The sequence below is a fragment of the Doryrhamphus excisus genome, linkage group LG2 (genome assembly GCF_037039965.1).
Source record: "Doryrhamphus excisus strain RoL-2023G ecotype Guam linkage group LG2, RoL_Dexc_Guam_v1.1, whole genome shotgun sequence".
Taxonomy (NCBI): Eukaryota; Metazoa; Chordata; class Actinopteri; order Syngnathiformes; family Syngnathidae; genus Doryrhamphus; species Doryrhamphus excisus.
The window spans coordinates 8233315-8253230 of NC_136358.1; the positions used below are offsets into that span (position 1 = coordinate 8233315).

Sequence of the window (19916 nt, forward strand, 5' to 3'; positions counted from 1 at the left end):
ATTGTTGTAGTATTCACATTGTGAATAGTTGAATGACACAAATAAAATCACCCAAGTCAACAGTTGTGTTTGTCACACAACCTTTTGGACCCAAATGTCCAAACGATTCCTGACAGTGGACCATCAGTTTGTTAGTCATTTGTTTGCTGTGTCTCTGTCCACCTGGTCGTCGACCTGATATGTCCACCAACAGGAGAGCGAGGCGGAGCTGGCCAGCATAAAAAGCTTTTCCCACCATCTTTGGGGGAGAAAAGCCGAGATGAAAACGACGACGACCTCGCTGCTGCTATTGCTGTTCCTGTGTGTGAACGGCGCCAACTCTCAGGGCAACCTGGACTATGATGAATATGACACGGTGAGCGAGAAGATCGTCTCCTAGCGTGTGTTCAAGATGGTTACTGATAGTCTGTGTTTGCGTACAGGACACAAAGAGCAAGTCGACGACCACAACAGGGACAACAGTACGTCCATTTCCTCAGTGACAAAAAAAAAAAAAAAACTCCACTCAGCATCCTCATATGTCATATTTCCACAGAACCAAACGGGTCCAGATGTTCGGGGGCATCGCCCACTCAGCCAAGGCCGGGACTCCTACAACCCCAACCGCTATGCTGCGGCACCTCTCGGTGGTGGTGGCATGTCAGTGTAAAATACACACACACACACACACACAAATGTAAGTAAGCCCTGATGTAATTGGGTTTTGGGACAGGTACCGAGGACGACCCACCATCGCACCTCCCAGAGGACACGAGGTGGAAGAGAAGAAGGTGCACCCAGAAGCGGGAGGATGCACCTACGGCTTTGAGGAAATGGTACGTTTTATTTATGCTAACGTTGACATTTAATGGCGCCCACTGACGCTTCAATGATTACTAGGGTGTCCTGTGTCCAAACGGCTGCGAGCTGAAGACTGCGCTGGTCAAGCAGGAGAAGAGCGTCATGGCGGTATGTCTGCACTCAACCTTTCAGTGGGTGGAACCTCCAAATCACATGCTTCCTGTTTGTGACAGAGCATCAACGAGATGAAGCCTCAGGTAGCCCAACTGTTGCACACCTCCAACACTGTCTTCAACTACGCCACTGCCATGTCGTCATCACTGGTGCAACGCCAACTAATCATCACAGGTGACACAATGATCTCATTGCAACTTTCTCGCACTACGGCGGTTCTCAAATTTGCTCCCCGTCAACCTCAGGCAACGGGAGGGTGGTGAATGAGTTCTCGGATCAGGTGGAGAAGCAGCACGCCTTCATCAAGGAGACCGTGGACACCGTCTTCCCATCCACCATTCGAGTCCTGCAGGTGGGCCAGTTGCCATTGATTCCATGAGATCAGCACGGACAAACATCTGACCAGCAGGTGGTGTTGTGGTCTTCAAACATGGTGTATGCAGGGTATTGTGGACAAGATCCGTCAGAAGATCCAGAAGCTGGAGAAGGCCATCCAGAGCCAGAGGGAGGCGTGCAAAGAGCCGTGCCAGACCACGTGTCCCATCCCCGTGGTGACCGGTGAGTGCATCCACTTAGCCCCACCACCTACCCCACGCTAGTCCAACCCACCCCCACGACCACTGCCTGAATGACTTCTTCTAATGCAGGAAAAGAGTGTGAGGACATCTACCGCCGTGGAGGAAAGGAGTCTCAGATGTACCTGATCCAACCAGACGCCTTCTCCCCACCGTACAAGGTCTTCTGTGACCAGACCACCCAGAATGGAGGTAGGAAGGCGTGGGGTGCACAAGTCTTTAAGGGGAACACTGATACATGCTAACATTACTTTCAGGATGGCTTCTCATCCAGAACAGACTGGACGGCAGTGTGGACTTCGGCCGACGTTGGGACGAGTATCGACGTGGTTTCGGAAATATTGCATTGAACGTGGGTAAAGGTTATTGTGAGAGCCCCGGTGAGTTTGAGCTTTTTTTTAGCATCTTAGTAGAAATAGGGCAGCCCGCATCCTCACTTCCTGTCATGTGATTATGTGACAGGTGAATACTGGCTGGGTAACGACCGCATCAGTCAGCTGACAAAGATGGGCCCGACTGAACTCCTCATCGAGATGCAAGATTGGACCGGCGCCAAAGTGAGCATGACCACACTTGGCTACTTAAGCATGTAGCATGTTTAGCACGAATGTCGTCTGTAGGTCTACGCCCAGTACCGCAAGTTCACCATGCAGTCCGAGTCGTCCAACTACGCGCTGGCGGTGGACTCTTACTCTGGCAATGCCGGTAACTGTTTGCTGGACGGCGCTCTGGGGCTGTTTGGGGAAAACCGCACAATGACCATACACCATGGTGCCATGTTCAGCACCTACGACCGAGACAACGACAACTGGTGGGTGTGGCTACAAATCCCTCATACAGCCGACGTCCCTTATTTTTTTTTGTCAAATTTCCCGGATTTTTCTCTGCTCTCAGGAACCCTGGCGACCCCTCCAAGCAGTGCGCCAAAGAGGACGGAGGCGGCTGGTGGTACAACCGTTGTCATTCGGCTAATCCAAATGGCCGATACTACACAAGTGGCGCCTACACACGGCACATGTCCAAACACGGCACAGACGACGGCATGGTGTGGATGAACTGGAAGGGCAGCTGGTACTCGCTCAAAACCATCAGCATAAAAATCCGCCCTTTTTTTGCCCCGTTGTGACCACTGTCATCAACAACGAAGACAAAGACTCGTGACGCAAAAGAAAAAAATATTTAATAAAAGCCACATTGACTTGTCAATCAACTTTTGCTTTATTGTGCAATGATACACACAAAATGTTGACATTCTTGTTTAAACTCAATAAACTTTGTATCCTCTTCGGATGATAGCGAGAATTAGCATAGCATACATGATCAGAACCTTCTAGAAGTGCTGATATTTATAGGTTATCACATGGTTTGTCTGGTATCAGGCCAGGTATCATGCCCCCAAGTGGTTGAGGGCTGATACTAGCACGCGGGGGCATGATACTGGGCCTGATACCAGACAAACCATGTGATGATCTTATCACATACTATTTAATCATGAGCTTATTATCACATACTATTTAATCATGAGCTTATTATCACATACTATTTAATCAAAAGACCATTTTGTTTCCAGAAAATGTTCAGTTTATTACATGTATTATATCTAAACAGTGTAAACACAATAATTGCAAAAATATTTCAACAATAATATTTTATCAACAGTCTTATCTTATCAATGTCTGACAATTAAAGTTCCATTAATCAAGTTTGGGTTTTTTGGTGACTGGAGAAGCACTAGGAATATTTATAGTGTGTGTTCACGCTCGTGCGCTGTTCTCTGATTGGTTGTTTCACGGTCACAATACCAGAGCAGAGCGTGCTGAGTGGACAGCTACGGGGGCTGATACTGGACATGGTTAAACTCTATATTTTATCAGTATCACTGCCCTGGGCTTTGACACAGTATGATTTCGGCCTTTTCCCGTATCATTCATTTTGTCAATATCCTCCAACTGGATCAGCAGCCCCCTCTGGGGGGCACAAGCACCGGCCAGCTCAATGCTATTTTCCAAACAGTTGTGAGACGCCCTAAATGGGGCGGGGCCTTATCACATACTACAGTATTAATTGGCCCTGTACCCTAGAAACCGCCCATGAATGATACAGGAAAAGGCTGAAATGATACTGTGTCAAAGCCCAGGGCAGTGATACTGATAAAATATAGAGTTTAACCATGTCCAGTATCAGCCCCCGTAGCTGTCCACTCAGAGCGTGCTGCTCTGGTATCGTGCCCGTGAAACAACCAATCAGAGAACAGCACACGAGTGCTTAGTGCCTAGTGCTTCTCCAGTCACCAAAAAACCCAAACTTGATTAATGGAACTTTAATTGTCAGACATTGATAAGATAAGATTGTTGATAAAATATTATTGTTGAAATATTTTTGCAATTGTTGTGTTTAAACTGTTTAGATATAATACATGTAATAAACTGAACATTTTCTGGAAACAAAATGGTCTTTTGATTAAATAGTATGTGATAATAAGCTCATGATTAAATAGTATGTGATAATAAGATCATCACATGGTTTGTCTGGTATCAGGCCCAGTATCGTGCCCCCGCGTGCTAGTATCAGCTGATACTGACACTTGGGGGCATGATACCTCCCATTCTTGACTGTCAAGGTTGTACAGGTGGTCTACACTGAACGCCAGGGCCACCCTACAGGAGCTGCCTGCAGCTTCACGTGACAAGTGACCGTCATGGTGTTGTCATCGAAAAGCAGAACTGGGTTCGGAGAACCCTTACCTCGACACACCCTCGCTCTTCCAGCTGCCACCAAACACCCCCACATAACTGCAATGGTTTCTTCCAACTTCAGCTCCTTTCTGCGAACCCACACACCAGAAGTTGCTGACCATGTCGGTAGACCAAGACCCTCCACCCGTAGTCTTTACAAAATACCGCCAAGAACTCACAAGGCAGCTTTGCTTATGGGTTTGCCATCGGCCATTGTGTACCTACTATGAGAGTGAGCATGTCAATAGCATGTGAGTAGTGATGCATCCAAGGACACCGTGTTTGTTTTATCAACCCTTGACCTCACTGAACAAACACGCATACACAGTGCACCTGAAGTGAACATGACTTTATTGACTTCAGTGCAGTAACTTGTGGAAACAAAAGGTCATGATGTTAGAAGGTAGCAGGTCGCACAAACATGCGTACTCGCTTCAGGCTGCGATTGGACCAAACCACACCACTGTGATAAATCCCATTGAGGTTGGCCGACTGGCATTGGTTGTACCACCAACCGCCGCCAAATTTTGCCGCGCAGTTTCCCGCTGCGCCGTCGTTGTCTCTGTTCCATGTGCTGAACTTCATCCCATGATGGGCCGTCGTCATGGCATCACCGGCGTCACCAATGTAGCCAGAAAGGTGCAAGGGGTAGCCGTCCTCTTCAGTACCCACGCTGATGACGTATTCCGCACTGGTAATACCCCCTTCCTCATCCTGCAGCTCCACCTTCAGTAGGTTCCCACCCTGATTGGTCAACAAGTGGAGGTTCTGGTTTCCGAGCCACACCTCCCCCTTTCCTTGTGCGTCCACACCACCAAATCCATCGCGGTACTCATCCCAAGTTCGGTTGAAGTCGAGCACACCGCTTTCTCGCTGCTGGACTAACAACCAGCCGCCCATCAGTCCCTCCTGCTGACAGTAGGCCGCTACAATGGCAGCCGAAGCAGCAGGTTTGATATTAAACAGGCCATTGGTCTCCCCCTTGGTGTGCTTGTTGAAGATGTCGATACAATCTGCAACACATGAGTTGGTTCACCTTCTTTTTCCAGTAAGTTCAACACTATGCTAAAAAAATTAAACATGGGCACTTCCAATTTTTGCTAGCTTTCTAATGTTAATGCTAAGGCTAGCTCAGGCACACACAAGTGCCGTTACTCCAGGTCAGAGGTTGTGGTACCTTTTCCTGTATAATCGATTTGCCGTTCAACATGTGCAGTCTTCACACTGCGAGCGTGCACGTCAGGAACGTCGTCTTCTGTGTGCTCACCAAAAAATTTCCCCAGGTCAAAGCCCACCTCCGGGAACAAATCTGTCAAGCCCACTTTGGTGTCCAAGTGGCTTCCTTTAATCCCGCCTGTGCTGACGGTCTTGATGGTGGAGAAGGTGTGGCCTTGGCCAGGGAGGTCGAGCCCTCCTTTGGTGTCAAACCCCGCCCGACAGTTAGGACCGTCCCCAGACGTCTCCACTATCTTTTCCACTGGTCCGCCCTTTGTCATCACCAGGGTCTTCTTCATTGTCTTGATGCAGGTGCTTGTCTCAAAAATGGGAGGGTTCACCTTATCCAAGCCACCGCCGCCAAAGAAGTCACCATCGTTGCTTCCTGTGAGCTCAGTGATGGACATTGATGGTGTGGAGGGGCCGGAGGGGAATGAGGGGCCGGAGGGGGATGAGGGGCCGGAGGGGGATGAGGGGCCGGAGGGGGTTGAGGGGGATGAAGCGCTGGAAGTAGCTGGAATTTTGGAGATGGTTGCCGGGGAGAACCTGGAACCATCTCGCTCGAGGGTCAGCTGGATCGCTTTCACCTGACCAGTGGAGACCAAGACAGCTACATGAAAGCTTCTATATGTTGGTGACCTTCTACAGGCTAACCACATGTTAATGGCCTGGATGCTCAGAGTTAGTGCTCTGAATGCATACAATATGTAGCATTCAGAGTCACATGCTAGCGATTTGAATGCTACATGTCAGTACACTGAATGCTTCATGTTAGCCATACATACTTGTTAGTGCTCTGAATGCAACATATCAGCCACATGCTAGCAATCCAAGTTCTACATGTTAGCCTCATGCTAGAGATCTGGATGTTACATGTGAGCTACATGCTACATGTCAGTGCAGTGAATGCTACATGTCAGCCGCATGCTAGTGACTTGAATGCAACATGTTAGCCACATGCTAGTGACTTATGCTACATGTCAGTGCAGTGAATGCTACATGTTAGCCACATGCTAGTGACTTGAATGCTACATGTTAGCTACATTCTAGTGACTTATGCTACATGTCAGTGCAGTGAATGCTACATGTTAGCCACATGCTAGTGACTTGAATGCTACATGTTAGCCCCATGCTATTGACTTATGCTACATGTGAATGCTCTGAATTGTACCCATTAGCCACATGCTAGTGACTTAAGCTACATGTGAATGCTCTGAATTGTACCCATTAGCCACATGCTAGTGACTTGAATGCTACATGTTAGCCACATGCTAGTGACTTATGCTACATGTGAATGCTCTGAATTGTACCCATTAGCCACATGCTAGTGACTTAAGCTACATGTGAATGCTCTGAATTGTACCCATTAGCCACATGCTAGTGACTTAAGCTACATGTGAATGCTCTGAATTATACCCATTAGCCACATGCTCGTGACTTGAATGCTACATGTTAGCCACATGCTAGTGACTTATGCTACATGTGAATGCTCTGAATTGTACCCATTAGCCACATGCTAGTGACTTGAATGCTACATGTTAGCCACATGCTAGTGACTTATGCTACATGTGAATGCTCTGAATTGTACCCATTAGCCACATGCTAGTGACTTGAATGCTGCATGTTAGCCACATGCTAGTGACTTATGCTACATGTGAATGCTCTGAATTGTACCCATTAGCGGCATTAAAGGTCCCGATTGGAACCAGTTGTGTGTTAGCCACATCCTGACCTCATAGAAGATGTCTTGTTTGTGCTGTTTCCTCATGTCCGCTGGGTCCTCAAACTTGTACATAATGTCCATAATTGCGTCCTGCATCTGCATGCTCTTCATCACTTCCTGTGTTTTCACAGACTCGATGCGCTGCATGTCCTGTGACTGGAGATGATTGACCTTGGAAAAAGTAAGGGAACATTGGCGAAGAGGAATACTTTGTTGGTGATGTGTCAGTTTGTCAGAAGATGGCTGACCTGTTTGTCCAGCGTCACGTAACTGTCATGGTCCACCTGGTACTCGGAGTATGTCTTGCAGGAACCTTTGCACGATCGCAGCTTGATGTCAATGTCCACCTAGAAGGAGGAGGCCAGAACCATCAAACCTGCTTCCTGTTTTCAATTGTGGCAGTGCACAATCATGCTTACTTCTAACTTCTGCATGGTGGCCACCTGGTCAGCGACCCGATCCCTAAGAGCTGCCAGGACCCTAAGCTGTCGGTCAATCTTCACCTTCATGTCGCTGATCCTCTGACGAAGGTTCTGCGCCAAGTTGTAGTACCGGTCGTCGTGACCTACGGGAAGGAAACGTGTTACATGAAGAGTCGCGCTATCAAGTGCCCAAGGTCTGGGAAAGAGGAAGGTGTGCCGGGACCAACCAGTGTCCAGGGTCAGTTTGTCCTTCAGGTATAGATACGTCTGCTTGGTCACTTGATCGGCTGACCTCTGCCTCTGCTGGCTGTTCTCCAGCAGGCTGCGGATCTTCTCTATCTTCTTCAGCAGGCTATGGTCCCGGTAATCCATCAGACCTTGTATTCTGCAACCCGATGGGCACTTGGGACCCTGGAGGAAGACACGTTAACTCAAGAGCCTGGTGCTATGCTAACTAGCATGTGAGCAAAGCTTACCCAGTCATCGTCAGTGCAGAACGGCCATTCCCTCTGGGTGGCGCATTTATCAGAGCGGGTGGCGGGCTCCACGGGACGTGCTCCTCTGGGGTCCAGCGCACTCGCCTGAGGAGGGTCTTGTCAGTGTGAGCAAGAGACGTACCCAATGCAGGAATCATACTTACCAACGAGGCGGCAGTGAACACGAAGGCCAGCAAGCTTACTCGTTCCATCTGGATCATAGGGGAATGTTCCGTTGGAGGAAGAGCACGCTGCTTTTCAAGCCTCTGCAGAGTTCAGCAATCTGTCCGATGGGGTGCCGACCTGCACTTTGAACGCAAACATCGACTCATGCTGGTCTGGGGATACTGCCAGTAAATGTGAAGTCAACTTGTGACCCTTTCGTCATTGCGACATCACTTGCAGGACACACAAACACACTTAAATCCAGTTTGTCTTAGTTACACAAACGAGTAGTTCCAGTTTGGAAAACATGAGCGTCAGTGCGCTTTTTGAGTTTGTCAGCCACCGCAAACAATCAAGTTCTGTCATTTAGTATTTGTACATATTCATGCAATCAGACAACGTTTTAGAACAGGGGTCTCAAACACGCGGCTCGTGGGCCAAATGTGGCCCGCAGGACACTAGTTTGAGGCCCCTGCCTTGATATGAAAGTTTAATGTTAGTGCGGCCCGCGCAAATTTGATATGGATACTGTATGGTATCATGTACCCAGAAAAAATTATTACGTTTGATTAATGTTCATGTTAAAGGTTACATAACTGTTAATAGTTATCCTCCCTATCCGTGTGGAAGTGGTAAGTTTTTGGCTATTTAAGTTTAAAGGGAATAACTTGAAGGCTACTGTTTAGGTCGCTAGCTCTCTAGTTTGCGAGTTAGCATGTGTCTCAAGACCCTGGAGGCAAAGCTACGAGAAATGGACAGAGTCTTCTGAATGTATTTACACAGGAATATCGTCAGTGGGATTTTAGGTGGCGACCCAAACTATTGAGTCTGTGGCCAACAAATTGGTGAATCATACACGCGCAAACAAAAGCTCTGAAAGCTCAGTGTTTTATTCCACCTGAAGTACAGATGATAACACCAGTAATTTGTACCCCAAAGATGGCGGCACCAACACTGTTTTGTAGTGGGAATGAAAAGTTCCTGGACTTTTAGTGGAAAGGGGTCTTTTGATGTTTGGGGTAAGGTTCTATGTGGTTGAGACTCCGGATGGTCATCTCAGAGAAGACTCCTATGTGATGTTTTATTCACCGTTGTCACAGAGAACAGCTGCTCACACAGATACTATGTGCTACCAAACAGACAACATGAAGACACAGCTGGGGCATTGCCCCGTGGGCGGGTCCCACAGTGTGGTACGTTGCCTTGTATTCCATAGAAGGAAACATGGATGCCAACATGTACTGTGTTGAATACTGAAGCAGAACATGATGCCCTTCCTTTGCACCAGAACCAAACATGGAACATTCAAAGGTTCACAAAAATCAACATCCCTTCCAGACAGTGGATGTCCTCCATGGATTCCCACAACATTCCCACGAGCCTCCTGGAAACACTGGCATCAAGCATGCTATGGCCTTATGATCAGTTGATGAACAGCCTATTTCACATTAATTCTTGTTTGCAGTGCTTTCATGCTTTACAATGCAAAATGGGCAAAACAAAAACGGAACAGCCTCTCATTACTGAGTCCTTTTTTGACAAATTTATTTCTATTTCATTTTTTTAAATTTAGTATATGTTCTTAAACCTTTGATCAGCTGACTAACAGCCTATTTCACTTTACACAAGTTTTTTTGGGGTCACATCTTTTTTTGTATTTCATAGCTCTATTTAGAACCTCCTTAAGATTCAACAGTGCAAAATGTTTTAATTTTTATTTGAAATAATTTTTTTTTTTTTTACAATATGCTGGTCCTCATTATATCTTGCCGTTAGCAAATAAAGTAATTAGCACCTGGACAGGCCACAAATATTAATTCATTCATTTTCTACCGCTTATCCTCACAAGGGTCTCAAATATGACACACATAATTAAAGAGCACTTTCTGTATCATTGAAACCTACACACACACACACACACACACACACACACTGGCAGCCCACAAAGGCACTAATGTCGGCCAGGTGTGTGGATGCTAACATGCTACATTAGCAGCCGTGTCCTTTCACGATAAACGTCATAAGAGGGTGACACACAAACATCAGAGATGCTAAAGGTCATAAAACCGCATCTTCTACTTCATCCCAATAAGCTTTTTCATATACTGGAGGCCAACATGGAAGTGGTTTCCATGGCGACACTTTCAATTAGGTCACATTGTGGGGATTCCTTGTGGGCTCCTCAATCTCTATTTACTAGCAAGTCCCTGAATCCTGTGTGTGTGTGTGTATGTACGTGTGTGCGGTCAGCGGAGTAGGGATTTGAGGTCAGGAAGTCCACTGAGTTTCAAGTCCAGCAACATCTGAGCGAAGGCTTTTCCCTGCAAGAGGTCCACAAACATATCAGCTTTGCCCGACAGTCACCATATGTGTGTCTGCACACTTTACCTGGGGGTCACTGCGCAGTGATGCCACCCCTCCCCCGCCAAGAGAATTCTTCAGGACAAAATTGAGAGCGTTGATGCCTGGTAGAGTGTAACTATAAAGACACACACACACACACACACATACATACGTGTAGGCTGGTGTCATCATTCAATGTCATTCTGCGTTAGCTAATATCCAACTCGTGGCTAGCACCCCGATAACTAGCACACACTTACAGAACATTGGCAGAGGTCACAGGTTGTGTGCATTGGAGAAACAGAAAGCTACTCCTTGTCATGATGCAGTTTGCTCTACCGAATGACTACGGGGGCGTGGCTTGAACACCCACCATGTTGTGCTTTGCAGGTATGCTCACCGTGTGACGGCGCCGCTGAGGCCCGGTGGAAAGACGTGGGCCAGGTATTCCTCCACCACAGAAGAAGTCAAATGTTTCTTCAGGTAAGGGAAGAGGAGGGCATTGCGAGCGATGACTCCTGCACAGGAACAGTTAGCGCCGGATCTTTGAGGCTAAACGAATTAGCGAGCAGGCAGTTGCTCACCAATGTTGGCCGAGTCTCCTTTGTCTCCGCTTCTGGCATAGGCCAATTCTTCCAGTCTGTAGCAGTGAGGACCAGCAGGCAGCTCTGGAGAGCACAAGCTTTATGTTAGCATGTCGCCCCCTGCAGGCAAAAAGATAACACTGCAGATAAACCTTCATCTGGGGTGTCCTCGACGCAGGTGGGAGGATCTTCAAGCTTGCCTGCGTTGGGCCCCGTTTCTAAGATGGACTCCACTAGTTGTCCGTCCAAGTGGATGTCCACCTGGAGGGAATATTTGGGAATGATAGTGTTGACAGACAGGTCAGAGGTCAAGCCATCTCACCTTGACTTCACATTTGGGGTGGAAGAAGAAAAGCGGCTTCAGCACAGGTGACCTTGACCGAAAGCAAACAACAAGAAGGTCATGTGACGCTGCAATGCAGACAAAATGGAGGAAACGCTGTGCTGGTCACACTCACACACGGGGACGGCCGCCCACGATGCCGCACAGCCCAGGAGCTGCAAGTGAGGACATACTCATGAGTGCCATTTTATAAGTCCAGCGGGAGAACAGCAAGATCAAAGCTAACGATTGAAGTGCTCAAACTCTCAAGTTTGGGTCCTGTAAGTGTCACTAATGCTTGTTTCTGACGATCCAAACAAAAGAAAAAAGAAGCAAGGCTTTCCAATGTTCTACTATTGGAATGCTAACGCTAAAAAAACACTGACAACATACTTATTATAAAAGTGGACTCAAAGAAAGACTACCTAAAGGGATTTTTGGAGGGCATAAAGTGACCAAGGTTGGCACGGTGGTCGAGTGGTTAGCGCACAGACCTCACAGCTAGGAAACCAGGGTTCAATTCCACCCTCGGCCATCTCTGTGTGGAGTTTGCATGTTCTCCCCGTGCATGCGTGGGTTTTCTCCGGGTACTCCGGTTTCCTCCCACATTCCAAAAACATGCTAGGTTAATTGGCGACTCCAAATTGTCCATAGGTATGAATGTGAGTGTGAATGGTTGTTTGTCTATATGTGCCCTGTGATTGGCTGGCAGCCAGTCCAGGGTGTACCCCGCCTCTCGCCCGAGGACAGCTGGGATAGGCTCCAGCACCCACCGCGACCCTCGTGAGGAATCATAGATCAATAGCGCAGAAGTCCAAACAAAAGAACAACCTGTTTTGCATCTCTCTCATGCATACATACATACGTACATAAAACTCTTGCTCCTCTATCCAATTGTATGGCCTGTCTTGAAAAATATAGAAACAAATTAGTAAGACCTTTGACATGACTAATCTGTCCATCAATGAATGTAGGTTTCCATCAGTCCTAAAGCCAGCCATTGTGATTCAAATTTTCAAATCAGGCAAGGGTCGAGACGTGACCAACTACAGGCCAATTAGCCTCCCTGACATTTTTTAAATTACTAGGAAAAGTTGTAGCAATGTAACCGTAGCAGCGTTGTGATTAGGGTAACTATTCCATCCTATGCAATTTGGTTTCCAAAGCAATTATTACACAGAAAACCATGGTCATCAGAATTAGAATTAAAAACAAATCATCTTCCTCTCAAATTTGTAGTATTTGGGTGCCACAGGACTCAACCTTCTGACCCCTTTTATTCTGCACTTAGACGTTAATGTATGCTGATGACACAGTACTGTTCGTATATGGAAAGCACAAATGTGTCTCTGTTAATCACACCTGACACTGAACACGGCAAAAACTGCAGTTACACAACGCTCGAAAATGGCGTACCTCACACATGACATCTTTTAACCTCCAGCATATGAGAAACTGTCATTCTCTTGAAGCCGCCAAAACACATTTACTTGCTATGATTCTTTCATTCATTCATTCATTTTCTACCGCTTTTTCCTCACGAGGGTCGCTGGAGCCTATCCCAGCTGTCTTTGGGCGAGAGGTGGGGTACACCCTGGACTGGTCACCAGGTAATCACAGGGCGCATATAGACAAACAACCATTCACACTCACATTCATGCCTACGGACAATTTGGGGTTGCCAATTAACCTAGCATGTTTTTGGAATGTGGGAGGAAACCGGAGTACCCAGAGAAAACCAACGCATGCATGGGGAGAACATGCAAACTCCACACAGAGATGGCCGAGGGTGGAATTGAACCCTAGTCTCCTAGCTGTGAGGTCTGCGCGCTAACCACTCGACCGCCGTGTCGCCCGTATGATTCTTTGTTACTTGAAAATTTTGTCATCCCCCAACCCTCCAAGCAAATAGCACCATTGTAGTATTATCTCTAAACAGACTACACTATACTAATGATTTTTTAAGAGTCGTTTAGCAAATTCACAATGCATCCCTCCTCCATTGAAAAATACAATATGTCCTCTGGGTGAGAGGGGGGACTCATATGTTCCACCAAGAAAACCCGCTTTTGCTTAATCTGCCTTCTCTATTCAAACTAAGAAAGAATAGAAAAAGACCCCCCCCGTGATATGATGGTTGGGGAAAGACTGGTGTGTGTTTGTGCTTTTGTCGTACCCATGCCGGTCCCAGCAGGCGCGATCTCCCGAGAGAAGACTTCCAGTGCCTTCTTGTCTTTGTGTTGGACCGCCATCCACAAGACCACCTCCCTGTTGTCCTGCACAGTCTACTTTGTTAGCGTCATTAGCACTGTTAGCATGTGAAAGTTCAACGTCTCACTCACTATGTTGCAAGCGTTGGCACCGTACGTGTCCTCTGCTCCCAGGACTTGGATGTTTACGGATGTGAAGTCATCCATACCCAAATGCTTAAATATGCGTCGTGTTCTGCACATACACACACGTACATTCTGGGTCACTTGTGCACTTTTTTTTTTTTAAACATAAATGCTCACCTTTTGATGATGCTCTCAGCTGTCCTGCGGCCTTTTTCTGATGCTCTTGGACCAGCGAGCGGGCACACAGCAGTGGCACGGAAACCATCCATATAGGTGGCACACACCTACACGTGCAGCAGGAATGGTTTGGACTGGTGGAGTCCCAACAATCCCACAAGTGTTCCTCACCTTGTAGTCAGCCGATGGAGCTGAGCCTTTGGCACCGCTGACTCTGACGGCGCCACCCTCTACACCTACACACGCATACGGACATGACCATTGGGAATTCTTGGGTAGTCCAGCTTGTGCATGTACCAGAAACTTCCTGGATGTGTACTTGGCTGAAGTCACAAACAACGTCGGGCAGCATGTAACGCCGCGGATCGCCGATTTCGTAAACCAGCTGCTCGGAAGCCGTGCCAAAGGAGACCAGGCCCCCTGTTTTTGGCGGTTTAGAGAGAAGGAAGGAGCCGTCAGGGGAACATTCCACCACCGGGAAACCTATGTTGTCCCTGTCAGAGGTCAGTGAAGGTTAGTCAGGGAAAGCCAGTAGAGGTCATGTGTTCTCACCAGTCGGGGATGCGGTGCCAGTCAGTGAAGATGCCGCCTGTGCTCTGAGCACCGCATTCGATCAGGTGACCTGCCAGACTTAATAAGACGCTCCACAAGTCAGTGTGTCATCGAGTCAGTGAGTCAGTCAGTCATCGAGTCGATGAGTCTTTACCTGCCGGCTGCTAGCAGGTCCAAGTGACTGCTATCCCACCCAAACTGTAAAACACAAGTGAGTGGTGGTATATGATTGTGATACATGCCAACAAAAACAATTTTATAGTACAGTAGATACTTTTTTTACAGTAGATTTTGCATTGTTTGCAATAAAAGTGACTGTTGTAATTATCAGATTACAATGAGCTCCAGAACCCTCCCAGTCTACCTTGAATTAGGAAGCCAAGATGGAATGCTATTTAGTGGAAATTCAAAACTAACGCTCTCATTCCATAGCTTTCTAATTTTGCAGTTAGCTTTGTATCGAAAGCTTTTGTCATATCCATAAATACTGCAGCTGCACACTTTCTATGCTCTATAGCTTTAGCAATATCCTCTGTTATTTCAATCAATGCCATGGAATTTGAAATGTTAGCTCTGCATCCATATTGACTCTGAGTAATTCATTCATATTAATACATTTGTCCAACCTGTTGTAGAATAACTTCTTAAGAATTAAAAAAAAAGTGGTAATAAAGAAAGTGGTATGTCAGCAGTTCTACTATCTCAATGATTGTTTTATTCATTGTTTACATTTCAATTCCGCAACAATCAATTGATATTTTTGCTTTAAAATTGCTGACAATATTGGTGGTTTTATTGTTTTTTTAATTTCTACTTCCAGTTTTGCTCTAATATTTGCAAAGTATTTGTTAAACCTTTCAACTAGGCACATCAGGAGTTAATTTCACATTTTCATCTAGACACCCCTAATAAATATACATGAGCCAAAGAACATACAGTGTGCATGAGTGGGCCAAGAGCAAGGGCGCTGTCCACGCAACGTCCGGTCACCACTATGTCAGCACCCAGGTCCAAACAGCGGCGAATAGGCAGTGCCCTGCACACACACATCCGTCAGAATGCACGTGGCCAAGGTAAATTGGTAAGCATGCACGTACCCGAGGTAGGCGTTCATACTGTGCAGTGTTCGAGGTAACGGACAGCTACTGCCATCGGCAGCTAGTTTGACCTCGGCGAGTCTGTTTCTCTGCAGGCGAGACAATGACATGTCAACAAAAGATGAGGAGGCAAAGGGGTGTCAGGAGGGTCCTCACATGGGGCATGAGGTCATCGCCCGTCACCACGGCAACCTTGAGGTCCAGACCGGCCTTCTTGATGACATCCTGTATGGCCGCGGCGCAAGCCAGCGGGTTGACACCACCCGCATTGCTGACCACACGGACACCTAGTAGGACAAGAGTGTTGCTATGGAAACAGCTTCCCGTTTCCAGAGAAACCGCCCACTCACCTTTGCTGTGGATGTCGTGAATAAACGGTTTCAGTGCAGCCTGGACGAAGTCTGGAGCGTAACCCAGATTCTACAAAACAATAAATGATTTGTAAAATGACATTGATGAACACGGACGCGCGCACACAAGCACTTACAGGCATCTTGGCCTTGGCAGCCGTCAGCAGCGACATGGTGATCTCACTCAGGTAATCAAAAACCAGGAAGTCCAGTCTACCGCCATGGATGAGCTGAGGCACTGCGCGAACACAAACACAAACGAGATGTAAAAACGATATAGCAACGTATATATATATACACACAATATAAGGATATATATATATACATATATATATACATATAATATATATACAAATAATAGCTGCTATGTTAGCATAAGCGTAACGGTCTGGATGTACCTGAGGTGGCCGTGTCCCCCCAAAACCCGGAGGCGCAGCCGATTCTAACCGACCTTGTCCCGCCACGGCCGTGCGTGACATGCTGGGTGTTCACAGACGAGCTCGAACAGAAACGTGACCACGTGAAGTACCGGACCGCATGTCTTCTATACAAAAAGCACCCGAACATCCTGAACGTGGATGTTCTTTTAGTTTTCCTACAAGGAATTGTTTACGAGTTGGCCTCGTCTGGTCCGTGTCTGAAGAGTCCGACAAGAAACATTTCCGGTCTGTGTTGTTCAAAGTTTTATTCCTGCTGACCCTCCTGGCTGAGGTGCTTTATTGATATTTAACTTATTTTATTATTAGTTCATTTGTTTGCAGTTTAATTATTGTTGGTATTCTTAATTTCTTCAAACGTGAATCCACGCCAAGGTCCTTTACATATTATGATGACGTCATCATCTACGCTGTTCTTCATGAACTTTTCTTGTTATGCATTAAGTACAATATGAATGTTTTCTTTCTTTTAAGAGACTTTAAATGAACGTCACAGTTTTTGACTATTTCACTTAGCATGGTAGCGTTCCGTTTATTAGCACTTTCTCTGCATAGAGAAGGAGGCTAGCAGAAGGTCACGTGACGACGGTGCTTTGCCTCTGGAACCGTCTATGGTCACGTGATGAAAAATACTAATACTTGGTTGGACTTTAGCGTTGATTGAGACACCGGCACTTTCACTGTAGCGTCGTTTCCACTAGCTTCTTTTTTGCCAAAATGTGACTTTTCGTAACCTGATTTCAGTACTTTAAGCAATCCCCATAGACACTTCTCATACTTGATGCATACCAATAATTTCAGCCTTCTGAAATTCTCAATATAGTGATATGTATAGCACATCATGGCTGGTTCAAGACTCTTCATCCTTGAAAAAAAAACTAAAAATACTTAAATTATATTAGAAAGGCAGGAAGTGAACAAATGTAACAGTTACTGATTGTAAAAGTACCAGATGGAGGGGGAGGATTCAATATGCGTTGCTTCTTCCCACTCCTTTTGGAGTAACTGTGAATTGTTTATGTGATGCATTCAATTGTACCCTGATGCCTGTTTAAATAAAATTAAACCTTTACCATTACCATAGAGCAAGAGCATATGATGCCACAAGATTCACACGCCTTTCATTGGGCAGTTTTATTCACTCCTCCCCACAGCACTTTTCAAGTTCTATCAGGTTAGACGGGAAGCGTTGGTGTACATTCATTTTCACATCTCTTCAAGAGTTCCACTGAGATTCAAATGTGGGCTCTGTCTGGGCCACTCAAAGACATCCATTAAGTTGTCCTAAAGCCACTCCATTGATATGTTGGCAGTGTGCCTGGGATCGTTGTCCTGCTGCAAGATGAACCATTGTGGCGTTCTGAGGTCAACAGCGCTCCGGAGCAGGTTTTCATTTGAGATCTCTCTGAACATTACTGCAGTCATCTTTCTCTTTATCATGACTCACCACCCAGTTCCTGTGGCACACCACCAGCACCATGCTTCATTTTAGGGATGCTATTGGCCAGGTGATGAGTGGTGCCTGATGAGCCACTCTACCATACAGACATGATTGGTGGATTACTGCAGAGGAAGGTTCTCCTCTCTCCGCAGACTAACACTGGTTGTATCGGGTTGTTGGTCACGTCCCGGACTAAGGCCCTTCTTAGTTTAGACACTGGCCAGCTCTTGAAAGAATCCTTGTGGTTCCGACTTCTTCCACTTATGTGTGATGGAGGCTCATTGGGACCTTCACAGTAACAGAATTTTTCTGTATCCTTTCCCAGATTTGTACATGGAGACAATGCTTTGACTTCATACTTGGTTTGTGGTTTGATACACACTCTCAACATTATACGTAGACATGAGTGTGTCTTTCAAGTCCAGTTAACTGAATTTAAAACAAGTAAAGCTATAAAAACATCTCAAGGATGATCAGTTAAAACAGGATGCAGCTGAGTTATATCATGCCAAAGCGTGTGATTTCTTAAAGGGGACCTATTATGCTTTTTCCACTTTTCTGGCCAATAAATGTTGTATTCTCATGTTAAACCGCTCCAAGGTTTTACATAATTAAGTTTTGAGCATTTGGAAGTGAGCCCTGACAGAAGTTTGGGATGGGTCAAAATGTTTCCTCCTTCTTTGTGATGTCACAGAGGAGCGGGCTTCCTTATGGGCGTGGCTGACGGCGCAATACACTCTCTGCCCTCCCCCAAGCTCTGCTTCGCTGGTTACGTTGCTAGCAATGCCTTGTAATGGAAAAGCCACATTTGTTTCCAATTCCTAAAGACGCCACCATCAGGCACAACTGGTTGGTGTTCCTGATTCCCTACCAGCAACAGAAATGGATTTTAATCTGTCTACTGCATTTCACACTGGACTGTTTTGTGAACATGGTCCACTATGCAGCTGGATTAGCCGACAAACTTGCTGAAGCCCTACACCTTTAGAACTTTACTTGTTTGTGTGGGAGAATCAGAAGGGCAAGCAGTAAGTAACAATTTATCAGTGTTCTAACTGTCCTAGCAGTGCTTGTCTGTGTAGCATTATAGAGTGTGCATACAGAGAGTGGGGTTGCTCATAGCCATTTCCCACCACAATCAGGCTCCACCTGTGTTTTTAACATTAGTAGTCCCGCAAAAAATGTGTAATGACCACATTAGACATTACCAATGCTGTAGAAAACCTAAGACTAAAATGCTTGAGAGACTTCTTGAAGTAACTTATTTTCTTCAGAATCTTGGGAGTGTCAAGTCTGTACTTCCGGATCGGATTCAGCATCCAACACATATGGCTGTATGTTAAAAGCCAACATTTTAAAAAGATAAATGGCCGTTTATTAACAACTGGGAGTGTGACCAACCACAGCCGTGCCTGGAGGCGGGCCGTGAGTGGAATAAATAGAAAAGCAGGAAGCACAAAATCAAAAGAAATACAGCTGAATAGGTGCAGATTCTGGAAGAAATAGAAAGTTTTTTGTGCAGGTTATGTGTAGCTGCTCTATATGAGTCCACAACGCAATACAATGGGGCAAAAAATTAACACAATAGGTCCCATTTAACTTTTTCACTTTTGCAAATACATTTGCAAACATATAAAAAAACGTTCATGCTGTCTTTACGGGATGTTGTGTGTAGAATTTTGAGGAGAAAAATTAATGGTAATGGTTTTATTTCATTTGAACATGCATCAGATTCCAATTGAGTGCATCACATAATCAGTTCACAGTTCCACATGTCCAAAAGGAGTAGGAAGAAGCAAAGCTTATTAAATCCTACCCCTCCATCTGGTACTTTTACAATCAGTAACTGTTACATTTGTTCACTTCCTGCTTTCCATAATACAGTTTAAGGTTTTCTTTTGATGTTGTTGTTTTTTTAATAATGTACCTCATACCGAAGTATGAAGTAATGTATTCAATTTTGGAATAATGTGGAAATAGTATGAACGCTTTCCAGATGCACTGTAAAACAT

The 19916-nt window shown here is 46.0% G+C and overlaps 3 protein-coding genes across 3 annotated transcripts; 1 reads left to right on the forward strand and 2 right to left on the reverse strand.

Annotated features, from left to right (window-relative positions):
* Nucleotides 1-196: 196 nt before the first annotated feature.
* Nucleotides 197-2735, forward strand: fgb (fibrinogen beta chain). The gene is made up of 13 exons (XM_058066765.2): nt 197-355; nt 423-461; nt 536-639; nt 713-815; nt 880-948; nt 1014-1128; nt 1200-1306; nt 1398-1512; nt 1602-1721; nt 1787-1909; nt 1992-2086; nt 2150-2340; nt 2424-2735. The coding sequence occupies exons 1-13, from the start codon at nt 260-262 to the stop codon at nt 2653-2655; spliced, it is 1509 nt and encodes a 502-aa protein (XP_057922748.2). The 5' UTR covers nt 197-259; the 3' UTR covers nt 2656-2735.
* Nucleotides 2736-4598: 1863 nt separating this feature from the next.
* fga (fibrinogen alpha chain) lies at nt 4599-8432 on the reverse strand. Its single transcript, XM_058066763.2, has 8 exons — nt 8265-8432; nt 8101-8205; nt 7852-8035; nt 7622-7767; nt 7451-7549; nt 7212-7373; nt 5442-6066; nt 4599-5277 (listed from the first exon to the last, which is right to left on the reverse strand). Exons 1-8 carry the CDS (start codon nt 8319-8321, stop codon nt 4661-4663), a joined length of 1995 nt encoding a protein of 664 aa, XP_057922746.2. The 5' UTR covers nt 8322-8432; the 3' UTR covers nt 4599-4660.
* A 397-nt stretch (nt 8433-8829) lies between these two features.
* On the reverse strand, nt 8830-16694 carry LOC131125328 (uncharacterized). The gene is made up of 20 exons (XM_058066764.2): nt 16425-16694; nt 16164-16264; nt 16027-16096; nt 15833-15963; nt 15677-15765; nt 15516-15615; nt 14734-14777; nt 14580-14657; nt 14325-14521; nt 14199-14263; nt 14028-14134; nt 13857-13959; nt 13691-13790; nt 11651-11690; nt 11515-11566; nt 11345-11453; nt 11193-11276; nt 11009-11126; nt 10654-10744; nt 8830-10586 (listed from the first exon to the last, which is right to left on the reverse strand). Exons 1-20 carry the CDS (start codon nt 16591-16593, stop codon nt 10512-10514), a joined length of 1923 nt encoding a protein of 640 aa, XP_057922747.2. The 5' UTR covers nt 16594-16694; the 3' UTR covers nt 8830-10511.
* Between the last annotated feature and the right edge of the window lie 3222 nt (nt 16695-19916).